This window comes from Chelonia mydas, chromosome 20 (assembly GCF_015237465.2).
Source record: "Chelonia mydas isolate rCheMyd1 chromosome 20, rCheMyd1.pri.v2, whole genome shotgun sequence".
In the NCBI taxonomy this organism is placed as follows: Eukaryota; Metazoa; Chordata; order Testudines; family Cheloniidae; genus Chelonia; species Chelonia mydas.
The window spans coordinates 7,825,007-7,837,920 of record NC_051260.2 but is presented as its reverse complement, the minus strand read 5'-3'; the positions used below and the strand labels follow the sequence as shown (position 1 = coordinate 7,837,920).

Here is a 12,914-nt window from a genome sequence, read left to right as displayed (position 1 = left end):
GAAACAATCCCCAGACACAATGAGTCTGCTGTGCTGACTTTGATGGTGTCACTCCGATTGCTCTCCATGTGGAAGGAAAGTCAGGTCCTGTGTCCCTCTGAAGCCCTTTGCTGGGAACCCCCTGTCCATCCAGAAGCAGGGATGTCCCTGGCACCAGCTGCAAAGGAAATCACTCCATGTGATTGCCCTTGGAGCATAGCACAGGCAGATGGGGAGGAAGGTGGGTCTAATTAGTGCAATGTTCTCTCTTTGGTGTGGTGCAACTGACAGCTGTGGCCCCGCCTGCTGCTGCTCAGGCTGCTCCAGCCAGCTATCCCCATTCCCTTGAACGCCCTTGTACCTGGCACTCTCCTGAAAAGAGGCGTCAGACAGGCTGGAAGCCAGCGACAATCTGTCTTGTATGGGTGATGTGTTGTTTCTGCAAGGACGGACTGGGTTAGTACTTGGACTGGGAAAACCCAGGCTGCTGCAGGGACTGAGGCAGGGACTCAATAGAGGGTGGGGTGACGGAAACTTCCTAAACGTGGGGGGGCCACCATTGCTCAAACTGTGGCCCTGCCCCCCTGTGCTGCCCCTTCCCCGCAAGGCCCCGCTCCAATGCCACCCCTTCCCCACATGGCCTCCTGGCCCCCCTCCCCCCATTCTGGTGCCCTTGGTAGAGGGCACTCATCCCTCCCAGTCAATGCTGACCCCAATGTCCCAACATGGCTCTTGGGGGTGCTGTGCTGCAGGGAGTGGGGTGAGGAGCTCAGTAGGGGGCGCTCTCCTCTCACAGTCAGCGCAGACTGCAATGACCCTTTGTGGTGCTAGGAGGCGCTGTGTTGCAGGGGAAGGTGTGGGGGGCTCCATAGGAGACAGCACAGATTAGAAATCTTTCTCAAAGATCCACTGCGGCTCAGGCAGACTGAGAAGCTACATGTAGGGATCCCGGGACAAGGAGAATTTTGCAGGTCAGACTGGCTCAACATTCTCCCTTTTGGCCTTAATATCTATGGACCCTAAATTGAAATAAGCCACTCTTCCACCAGAACGGTGCTCACACCAGTCTGAAACCAATTTAAATCAATCCAGTGGAACTTCCGCGTGTAGCCAAGTCAAAATTGGTACCCGATTCCCATGGAAATTCCCACTCTCTGGCTGCTTTGCCAATCCCAGCACAAGGGAACAATCCCCTTTGTGTCTGAGAATGCTGAGCTGCCTACTACACCTGGCCTCTGTGGTGACTGCGACGGAGGAGGAAGACAAGCTGTTTTCTCTCCCATTTCAGCTTGTTCACTCTATGGCTCTGCTGGCATGTTGCATCTGGGACAGTTTCACCGCACAGAAGGTGTGCTGCTTTAACTACTAAAATGGTACAACACCCCCTAGTGTGGACGCAGTTCTATGCGTATAAATGTGCTCATAATTATGGTTTATTAGGAATATTATGGTAACACCTAGGAGCCCCAGTCATGGATCAAGATCCCATTATGCTAGGTGCTGTACATTATTTATTAGGTGTAGTACGGTAGCACCAACGATCCCAAGCATGGACCGGGACCCCATTGTGCTAGGCACTGTACATTATCTGTTAGGTGTATTACGGTAGTGCCCAGGAGCACCAGTCAGGGGACAGACCCCATTATGGTAGATGCTGTAGGTTATCTATTAGGTATATTATGGTAGTGCCCAAGCACGCCAGTCAGGGGCCAGACCTCCATTGTGCCAGGTTCTGAACAAACAGGACCAAAGACGGTCCTTTCCCCTAAGAGCTTCCAGTCGAAGACAAGAGACAACAGATGGAGACAGACAGACCAACGGGGCGGGGGGGGGGGGGGCGGGTACAAGGAAACAATGAGACACTGTTGGTCAGCAGGATGGGCCACGACCTCAGCGCACCAGCCACCTAACTGGTGTCTAGTTTTTCCTCGGCACTGTGGCAAAGGAGAGTCTGAGGGAGGGGTGGAAGGAGGCTAAGCTATGAGTTTTAGAGATGTTTCCAGGAGCGCCTGCCAGGGCTGAGGGCAGCAGGGGAGAAAGCACAACAACCTAGCCGGCAGGTGAAGGAGGCTGAGATCATGGGCTGATTGGACGTGGGCGCTGACCCTCGACAGTGAATGAGAGATGACAGGTAGGGTGGGTCGCGGATAGCATGTGAAGGGCCTTGAAGACAAGCTTTTTAACCTCGATGTGCTAGAGAAGGGGCAGCGTGCTCAAACACAAAGGCTGGGGTTGGGGCTGGCGAGGAGACAAGATTCCTGCCCGCCCAGTGTACCGCTTCTCATAGAATCATAGAATATCAGAGTTGGAAGGGACCTCGGGAGGTCATCTAGTCCAACCCCCTGCCCGGAGCAGGACCAATCCCCAACTAAATCATCCCAGCCAGGGCTTTGTCAAGCTTGACCTTAAAAACTTCTAAGGAAGGGGATTTCACCACCTCCCTAGGTAACGCATTCCAGTGTTTCACCACCCTCCTAGTGAAAGAGTTTTTCCTAATATCCAACCTAAATCTCCCCCACTGCAACTTGAGACCATTACTCCTTGTCCTGTCATCTGCTATCACTGAGAATAGTCTAGATCCATCCTCTTTGGAACCCCCTTTCAGGTAGTTAAAAGCAGCTATCAAATCCCCCCTCATTCTTCTCTTCCGTAGACTAAACAATCCCAGTTCCCTCAGCATCTCCTCATAAGTCATGTGTTCCAGACCCCTAATCATTTTTGTTGCCCTTCGCTGGACTCTCTCCAATTTCTCCACATCCTTCTTGTAGTGTGGGGCCCAAAACTGGACACAGTACTCCAGATGAGGCCTCACCAATGTGGAATAGAGGGGAACGATCACGTCCCTCGATCTGCTGGCAATGCCCCTACTTATACACCCCAAAATGCCATTGGCCTTCTTGGCAACAAGGGCACACTGTTGACTCATATCCAGCTTCTCGTCCACTGTAACCCCTAGGTCCTTCTCTGCAGAACTGCTGCCGAGGCTTTCGGTCCCTAGTCTGTAGCGGTGCATTGGATTCTTCCGTCCTAAGTGCAGGACTCTGCACTTGTCCTTGTTGAACCTCATCAGATTTCTATTGGCCCAATCCTCCAATTTGTCTAGGGCCCTCTGTATCCTATCCCTACCCTCCAGCGTATCTACCACTCCTCCCAGTTTAGTGTCATCCACAAACTTGCTGAGGGTGCAATCCACGCCATCCTCCAGATCATTAATGAAGATATTGAACACGCCGGCCCCAGGACTGACCTTTGGGGCACTCCGCTAGATACCGGCTGCCAACTAGACATGGAGCCATTGATCACTACCCATTGAGCCCGACAATATAGCCAACTTTCTACCCACCTTGTAGTGCATCCATCCAGCCCATACTTCTTTAACTTGCTGACAAGAATACTGTGGGAGACCATGTTCTGATGATTTACAGTGTCTATGCATGTTCCCAACTTGGCCCAGGATGAAATACTGCTGAGCTGGAAATTAAAATTGGATTTGCTTTGGTTGTGATTTGTGTGATTAATTTTATGGGTGGAAATAAATTGTCAGAGGAGAGTGCTTTCTGTCTGTCACCATCCATCTGTCCATCTATCCCCATGTGCATCCATCTCTCTCTCACACACACACACCCTACGCACCCTTCTATCTAGGTGTCTCTCTAGCTCTCTTGTATAGCACCTGTCACTGTGGTATCTGAGCTAAAATGGCTAAGAGGCATAAGAAAGGCTTTTTATAAGCAGAAGCCAGGACAAAAGCCCTACAGAGCACACAGTGCCCATTAATTAACGAGGCAGGAGACAGAATCAATAAGGGCTCTTTAAGAGTGGAGCTTCTTGACGCATGCTGCAAATTGGCTACCGATAAAAGGCAGGTGAAATCTGCAGGCCCAATCCAAGCACTTCGAATCTGTGAATCTGCTAATGACTGTCACAGACTTCGCACCCTTCTCTGTGACAAAGCAATGGAGCCCGAGAGAAAAATGAAGTGCAGAAATGGAAAGCAGGGAGAACCTGCCAGTTACTGATGCGAGGGTGATTTCTGTCCCTAATAAAATAAAGGAACACATTGTTTTCATCTAAACAAATAGCCCCATGGGCAGGACGCAGCCAGTGATGCAAGTAGAAATAATTTCTTGCTGGTACTGCACTCATGGGAGGGACACAAGGGGGGTGGGGCGCGTGACCTCCCTACGTGACCCTCCATGTGACTCCTCTCTGCCCCACCCCAGCCCAGGGCCCCGACGCTCTCCCCATTCCCTCCGACACCCCTTTTGTATATACAAACATCAACATGCTTAACTACTCACTTTCCCCCCACATATATAGTATTCAGTTTGTTTATATGGAATATGGGAGTTGTGTGCGGAGTCATTTCAGCATATGTATGACTTATTAAAAGACAAATTTTAAGTAGAACTGTACCCTAAACCGCTTTATGGTATTGCACCCAAACATTGCATTTCAATGTGGGATTCAACTTCCTTTATAGGAACAGAACCGACTCCTGAAACTTTTACCACAAAAGTGGTCCATACTCATGCAAATAGTCCCATTGTCTTCAATGGGATTGATCAAATGATTAAGGGTTTACACGATTAGGTTTCAAGTTTGTAAATTGTTCTGGATGAAACTGACAATGCCTGAGCTGTCATATCAGAAGGAGCATCATTCGAATAAAGGTGGGCAGATGTGTTATCTCTTAGCTCCGTTGCTAAGATGAAGGACATATTTTCAGCAAAGTTCTTGGCAGATTCCTGAAGCAGCTGGTTTAAGGCCGTCAGTGTCTGGCATTATAATCTTCACTTGTAGTTCTCTCACCCACAAAGCTGGAAAAGGAGGCATTTGTTTTCTTTGTTTTGCTGCTCCAGTTCCAGTTAACAAAACACATGTTAGACTAGTTTGGATGCAAAAAAGAATTCTGTGTGCACTGGGGACAACACCTGATACCTGTAAGGCTTCAGAAATGGGCTGACATCAGAATCCAAGCATCCTCTGGTCAGTGCAAACAGAGGCATTCTTCTAATGATTTGGACTTGATGTGATGCAGTATGAATGTCATGGATAATTCAGACCAAGGGGGAGAAACAGAATCAAAAACACTGTTTAAACACCTTACATCCTCCCCCCCCACACCCCCCCGAGGACTCATGACCAATATAACAGCACAATACATATGCTAACAAACTTAAACAAAGTATTGTGCCATTAAAACCATATAAAGAATGAATGCCGTCCCTAGCCATGTTCTGCTCCTTTAAGGGGGGTGCGGGTGGGGCAGCTCCAAATCTTTCCAGTACCCCATGCCTGCTCAAAATTTCTTGCCAGTATTGTATACTGGAGGGTACCACAGTACTTGCACTCCTGGACACAGCGAAGGTGGATAAAGGACTAATGATGCCAGGCCAAGCAGAGCCCATTTTGGGATGAGGTTATAAAGTGGCTGGTGATGGGAACACAACCGGAGTGAGCTATCTTGGTTTCAGCAGAGCAGCTGATTAGGTACTGCTCTCAGGCACTAGGGGGTGCTGTATTGCAGGGAGCAGGGTAGGTGACTCCCCAGGGGGTGCTTTTCCCTAGGAGCCAGTGTTGACCCCCATGTCCTAGGGGGCACTGTGCTGCAGGGAGAGGCGCTCGGTAGGAGGCGCTGACCCCAATACCCCAGTGTTGTGCTAGGGGGCGCTGTGCTGCAGGGAGCAGGGTGGGGGCTCAGCAGGGGGCCCCTTTACTACATTTAAATGTACTGAGTTACTGATATCTGACGGTGTCAGTGAAGGCCCAGCTGGTTATTACAGCTCAGGGAGCCCCCGAACTGGGGAGAATTTATGAGCCATTTTCCTGGAAATGTCACCCCCACATTTCTGCTGTTTGCTTCCCTCTAAATGGGGCTTTTTGGTGAAATCCGACAAAGTGGCCGTTTGTCCCTCAGACCCGTGGATATCTGCCCTCTGCAGTGCCAAGGCACTGGGGGTGGGGGGGGGTCAGAAACTCCCCGATGCCCAGCAACACACATGGCGGGGGGGGGGGGGGAAGGGGGCATGTTTTCTGCCAAATGAGTCCACGTGCCCAGACAAAGGGGGCAGCTTTGCCTTTGGTTACAAATATTTTCACTCCCAGCCCCCAGCAAGCAGGCAAGGAGCCTGGTCCCAGGGGACCAACTAAGACAGGACTTACCCGAGGTCGCTCACAACACAGGCAGCGGCCGAACTGGGACTAGAACCCAGGAGTCCTGACTCCCAGCCCCCCTCCCCCGCTCTAACCACTAGTCCCGGCTCCACTCCGTCCCCTACTTTCCCCCTAAGCTCCTACTTCTCCGGTCAGTCCGTGAAGGGAGCCGCTGGCAAACCGCTCCATGGAGACTGGGCAGGGGGTGCGAGCCCGTCCCCGTGGATTCCAGGCGAGGGGTCTGGTCCGTCCGTCCCCCCAGGGGTCCCTCTGGAGCCCCCTGTCGGGACGAGCCCCCCCAGCGCTGGCTGCCACCACCCCGCAGCCAATCAGAGCTCGGCGCTGCCCCCCCCCCCCCATTAAGTTGCGCGGGGCTCAGGGAGCCGCTCTCAGCCTGGCTGCAGACCCGCGCTCGCAGCGTCCGGGGTGGGAGAGCGCAGCCCTGCGCGGAGCCCGCCCGCCGGCTCGGCGCTAGCCGCCCCCGTCCCGGGCAGCGCAGGTGAGAGCTGGGGGTGAAGGGGAACAGGGCACTGGGAGCAGCTTGTGGGGCGGCTAGAGCCCGCTTCCTTCCCAGAGCCAGGGATCGAACCAGAGTCCTGGTTCCCAGCCCCCTCCCGCCCCCATACTGCTTCCCCCTAGAGTTGGGAACCCAGGAGTCCAGGTTCCCAGCCCCCGCACTTCCATAGGGGACCCACCAGTAGCTGGGGCTAACTCAGGCCCCGCGCACGGCCCAAGGATGCCCGGCTGGACTAGGAGTGGGTACTCAGGAGCTGAGCGCAGCTCAGTGTGTGGACAGAAGCAGGGCGGGGAGCCCAACTCAGCCGGGGGGTGTCTCGGGGTGATGGTTGCAGGACAAAGCCAAGGCACTGGGAGCAGCTGGCCTGTTTCTGGGGGTGTGTGTGTGGGGGGGGTGAAGTTGCTGGCTCTGGCTTCTGTGCCCCATCTCTGCTGGATCAACCCCCACCCCTTGCCTCAGTTTCCCTTCTGTTTACATGTTTTCCCCCACAGGGAAGAAGCTGGCCAGGACTGGCACGTTGGAAACAGGGACCAGTCCTGGCTCCAGTGCTCACCTGCCCTGGGCTTGGAGACATGGCAGGGTCGCCGAGGATGGATGCAGAGCCCTCCCCGTTGGGCGGCTGGCTGGACAATGGTTCTTGGACACCAGTGCCCACTGCTGCCCCCCACCCAGACATGAGCGCACTGGGGGGCCAGGGCAGGAGGGGGCTGTGGATCTTTAACAGCAGTGGGGAGGACACATCACCGCCGTTCCTGACGGATGCTTGGCTGGTGCCGCTCTTCTATGCCCTCATCATGCTGCTGGGGCTGGTGGGCAACTCACTCGTCATCTACGTGGTGTCCAAGCACCGGCAGATGCGCACAGCCACCAACTTCTACATCGGTGAGCGTCCCCCCACCATCCCTCCCCTGGCTGGGTGCCCCAGAACCTGCCCTCCCCCCGGGCACCGTCCCTCTCTGGTTGGATGTGCCAGCCCTCCCTAGCCCCTGGGCACCATTCCTCCCCCGGCTGGGTGCCCCAGCATCTGTTCCCCTGCCTCCGGGCACCATTCCTCCCCCGGCTGGGTGCCCCAGCACCTGCCCCCCCCCAGGCACCGTCCCTCCCTGGTTGGATGTGCCAGCCCTCCCTAGCCCCTGGGCACTATCCCTCCCCTGGCTGGGTGCCCCAGCACCTGCCCCCCCCCATCCCGGACACCAGGCACCATTCCTCCCCTGGCTGGCTCCTTCAACACCATCCCCCCCACCCTGGACCCCAGGCACCATTCCTCCCGCGACTGGGTGCGCCAGCCCTCCCTCGCCCTGGGCACCTTCTCTCCCTTGGGTGGGTGCCCCAGCACTTGCCCCCTTCACTTCTGGGCACCATCCCTCCCCCAGATGGGTGCCCCAGCACCTGCTCCCCCCCTCGCTTCCAAATACTATCCCTCCCCTTCCCTGGCTGGGTGCCCCTATGGCAGCCCCCCCATCCTCTGGCACCTTCCCTCCCCTAGCTGCATGCCCCAGCTCCAGCCCACCCTCACCTCCGGACACCATCTCTCCCTCAGCTGAGTGCCCCAGTGCCAGCCCTCTCTTGTCCCCAGGCACCTTCCCTCCCCCGATGGGTGCTCCAGCATCAGCGCCCCCCTCCATTCCTGAGCACCTCCACCCCAGTGGATTCCCCTGCCTCAGCTCCAGCCCCACACCAGCCCCCCTGCTCCTGGGTGTCTCGCCACACTCCTGGTGGGTGCCCCAGCACCACCCCCACCAACCCCAGTGCCTGGGTGCCTTCCCCCCTGCTCCTCCCCCCAGTGCCAGCCCCTGCACACCACTCCTGGCCTGAAACACCCCTCTCCACCAATGATCATCATCACGGCTCAACATTAGCGAGAGGGTGGCACTTGGCTCCCCCAGCCAATGCCCCTCAATCCTGAGACACAGCCCGCTGCTACCCCAGCCCAGGGCTCCCTCAACACCCCTGACTCTGTAAATTCCCTGTAGCACTGCGTTCCCCCCATTATAACAGAGCGCCCACTCTGCTGTGGTTGGGGTCAAGCCTTGCTTTCTATTTAAAGAGGGACTATTCTAAGTCCTCTGAAATCCACACGCTGACTCCGATTGTCTTGAAAATTGCTATGCTTCATGGGGGTTTGGGGTAGAGTTAGTGATCCAAATTTGGGATTAGGTGAGCAAGGGGTTCCCGAGACACAGCTCCCCTAAAAACCCAGCTCTTTACAACACCAAACTGGATGGACAAGGAAACCAGCCATGATTAAACAGAGCAAAGGTGACAGACAATTAAGATAATGTAGGCAGGTTTCCTGAGCAAGAGCACTGAGTGTGATCAGAGGAAAGCAAGTCATTGGGTCATCTGTTCCAGGGGTTCCAGATGCACAGTCCCCCAATGCGAGTGGCTCAGATTCTTATAGCATATCTGGGGCAGAGTGTGGGAAGATGGGGGTTTGGAGGAATGGGGGGAGCCATGCTGGGGATTGGGAGGGTGCAGGTAGGGAAGTTGGGGGAATAGAGAGAGAGGTGTTTGCAGCTAGGGGATAAATGGTGGGGTAGAGGCTCTGGCCGGCGAAAGACAGTGGGGATAAAGGGGAGTAGGCGGGAGGCTGGCATCTTCAAATGGGAGTAGAGAATGTGGGGCTGACAGGCGCCCTGCCCATAATTCCCAATCACTGCCCACTCCCACCCAACCCTTCATTCCCAGGGGCTGCTCTGAGTGCATCAGGGATGGGGGACTCAGCCCAGGCTCGGGGTTCATACAGCCCCCATCACCCAGTGCCCATCAGTTACTGGTGGTTTATCTCTATGTGGACAGGCAGGTCTGTTATCTCCATAGCAGAGGGAGGAAACTGTGGCACAGTGAGGCCAAGCGATTTGCCCACGTCTGTGGCTGAGCCAGACATTGAGCCTTGGACTCCTGGATCCCAGGCTGGCACCTGAGCCACGGAGCCGCCCCCCTTGTCTGGCCAGTCCCCGCAATGGCCCTGCCCCCTGATCCCAGTTCCACATCTGTTCCAGCAAATCTGGCGACCACAGACATCATCTTCCTGGTGTGCTGTGTCCCCTTCACCGCCACGCTCTACCCCCTGCCCAGCTGGATCTTCGGCGACTTCATGTGCAAACTCGTCAACTACTTGCAACAGGTGGGGCTGGCTGCGGGTGGGGGTGCAAACATGCGTGGGTGAGTGTGTGCATGGGTGTGCTGGGGAGGGACATGCAACAGCTGCTGATACCTGGGATGCTGTACAGTCCCAGGGCCCTGCCCTGCAGGAAGGGCAGTGACTGGCAAAGGGCTCAGGGCCCCCCAGTTGCCTTTGCCTTGGATCACCAGGTCGCCCTTGCTCTCTGCAGGTGACAGCGCAGGCCACCTGCATCACCCTGACAGCGATGAGCATGGACCGCTGCTACGCTACCCTCTACCCGCTGCAGTCGCTGCGCTACCGCACCCCACGCGTGGCCATGGGCGTCAGCGTGGCCATCTGGATCAGTGAGTGGGATGTGTCAGGGCCAGGGGAGAGCAAAGAGCTGGGGAAAGGGCCTCCCAGGGATGGTGGAAAGAAGGGAAGGAAGGAGGAGAGCTGTGTCCCTGAACATGCATCCAGGACACCAACCCTGCAAAGATCTTGTAAAACGTTTCCCCAGGGATTCCTGGCCTGACCCTGGCCAGTCCTGAGCCCAGCAGCACAGCCCCATACCCAGCGCAAGGTCTCCTCTGGGATTAGGGTGACCAGATGGTAAATACAAAATATCGGGACCGCAGCAGGGTGAGCGCCTTTTCAATTGTTACACTCACCCGGCACGTTCGGCGGCAGGAAATAAATCCTGCCGACGAAGAAAGAAGTACCAGCCGCCGAAATGCCGCCGAAGCCACGGACATGTCAGCGACTGAAGTATTCGCTGCCGAAGTGCTACCGAAGACCCAGACGTGCCGGGTGAGTGTAACAATTGAAAAGGCGCTCCCCCTGCCTGTCACCGCCGCCTCAGGGGAAAAAAACAAAAAGACGCGCCCGAAACAAAATATCGGGACAAATGGCATCAATATCAGGACAAACTGCTCAATATCGGGACAGTCCCAATTTTATCGGGACGTCTGGTCACCCTATCTGGGATCTCTGAACACAGGCAGAGGGAATTAATATTTGTGCCTCGGCATCTGATGGTCAATAGAAACTTCCACCTTCTGTTCTGGTTCTAACCCTCCAGCACCCACAAATCTGCTAATTCACCTCAATCCAATCCACAGCCCCCTGCTATCTCAGCCCAGGCTCCCTACACACACAGCTCTGCTGGCACCTCTCAATCCCACCCTGTATCCTCTGCTATTCCAGGCCTTGCCTCCCCAGCTCAGCTCTGCTTTTGCCCCTCAGTCCCGACCCACAGCCCCCTGCTATTCTACGCTCCTGGGTCTTTGCTGAACAGAGACGGATGCTAACCCTCTACGCTGATCAGCCTCAGCCATTCATGAATGTGCCAAATCAGTTCTCCTTATGCTCAGAGCCATGGCTGGACCCCAGGCCTCCCCAGAGCACTGGCCCTGTCGTACCTTTCATCCTGTTGCCTTCCTGTCCCCAGGTTCCTTCCTTCTCTCGCTGCCCATAGCCATGTACCACCGCACTGAGGTGGGCTACTGGTATGGGCTGCGCACCTACTGTATCGAGGCCTTCGCCAGCAAAAGCCAGGAGCGCAGCATCATCCTCTACACCTTCCTGGCCATCTACCTGCTGCCCCTGCTCACCATCTGCCTCTGCTACTCCGTCATGCTCAAGCGTGTGGGGCGCCCCATTGTGGAGCCCATCGACCACAACTACCAGGTGAGCCAGGGGCAGTAAACGGGGGTGTCTCTGTATTGGGGACCCCCTCTGCCCAATATATCTGGAAGCCCCATCACCCAGCCCCAGGACTTTTCTCAATAGGACACGGAGTCCTCACCCCCAACTCTCCTGCTCTAACCACTAGACCCCACTCCCCTCTCAGAGCCAGGGATCGAACCAGGGAGTCCTGGCTCCTAGCCCCCCTGCTCTAAACCAGGCCTCTATGTTCCTGCTCCCCTTTCTCAGCAGGTACAGCACCTGTCCGAGCGCTCTGTCGCCACAAAGGCCAAGGTGTCCAAGATGGTGGTGGTGATTGTGGTACTCTTCACTGTGTGCTGGGGCCCCATCCAGCTCTACCTCCTCTTCCAGGGCTTCTATGACAGCTTCCAGGCCAACTACGAGACCTACAAGATCAAGACATGGGCCAACTGTATGTCCTACGCCAACTCCTCCATCAACCCCATCGTCTACGCCTTCATGGGCGACAGCTTTAGGAAGTCCTTCAAGAAGGCTTTCCCCTTCCTCTTCCGGCGCCGGGTCGGCACCGTTCTCTCCGGCTCCCACAATGCCGAGATGAAGTTCATCACTGAGGAGACCTAGTCCCAGCCCTTCCGGGGGTCCCTGAGGCCTCCCAGTCGTGCCAGCCTGTGCGGCTGCTCCTCCTGACTGGACGCTGAGGTGGTAAATCCAATATGGTTGCCGAGCCACATTGACATTACTCAGGACAAGAGGCACCATTCAATGGAAGCTGTGGTGACTGGTTCTTCAGAATCCCTGGCTTGGAAGGGTTTCTTCCCAAAGTGCCTTCTTATTTGGGGTTCCTCTGTCCTCAGGCGGAGGCATCCTCACAGTCCAAATACTGAGGCAACCAGAAACGAGTGGACACTTTGGGAAGTCTGGGTCCTAAGCCAGACGCCTCCCTTCCCTCCCTCCTCCCACCATACCATTGTCCTTGGCACATCATTGTAGCCATGAGCATCTCCCGCTGGCGCCTCAGGGACCTGCCCAGAGCATCTGGAAATAAAGCTCTTTGGCTTTGTAAGGAGACATAGGCCTGATGTTTGGGGTGGCGGGCATCTGTCAAGGTGTCTCCTATGCCAGACTGGAGGATTGAGAGTGAAGCCTTGCCTCTGAATAAGGGGGACAACAGCTTAATAACTCATCCATATGGACCTGGGCTGAGACAAGCCCCCGCAGGCCCCTCTGCCCCAGCCACTGTATGGCCCTTGGCGAGCAGCACCCTGTAGTCCCTCAAGCGCAGGGCTTGGCTGGATCTGGCCAGCTCTTTGCTGCTCCCATCAGTCCCCCTGTTACGCCTTCCCCCCAGCTCCATGCAGCCAATGAGGTTTAAAAACAAAGCAACTAGCCAATGACAAGAATCCTTCAGTGTAGGCTTGTTGGCCAATCCAGAGCAGCTCAGCCTGCCAGGTGGGGGTTCTGTGTGGGGAGGGTTGGGACTGAAACAGA

The 12,914-nt window shown here is 55.7% G+C and overlaps 1 protein-coding gene across 3 annotated transcripts; it reads left to right on the top strand.

Moving 5' to 3' along the window:
- The first annotated feature begins 6,533 nt into the window (after positions 1–6,533).
- LOC102946740 (G-protein coupled receptor 54) lies at positions 6,534–12,494 on the top strand. Of its 3 annotated transcripts, none has more exons than XM_043532498.1 (6): positions 6,534–6,634; positions 7,144–7,534; positions 9,655–9,779; positions 9,988–10,123; positions 11,209–11,447; positions 11,817–12,494. In XM_043532498.1, the coding sequence occupies exons 2-6, from the start codon at positions 7,225–7,227 to the stop codon at positions 12,045–12,047; spliced, it is 1,041 nt and encodes a 346-aa protein (XP_043388433.1). In that variant the 5' UTR covers positions 6,534–6,634; positions 7,144–7,224; the 3' UTR covers positions 12,048–12,494. The 3 variants fall into 3 exon arrangements, with proteins under 3 accessions (XP_043388433.1, XP_043388432.1, XP_007072540.1); XM_043532497.1 differs by having other exon boundaries at positions 11,697–12,494; XM_007072478.3 differs by having other exon boundaries at positions 11,694–12,494.
- Positions 12,495–12,914: the final 420 nt, after the last annotated feature.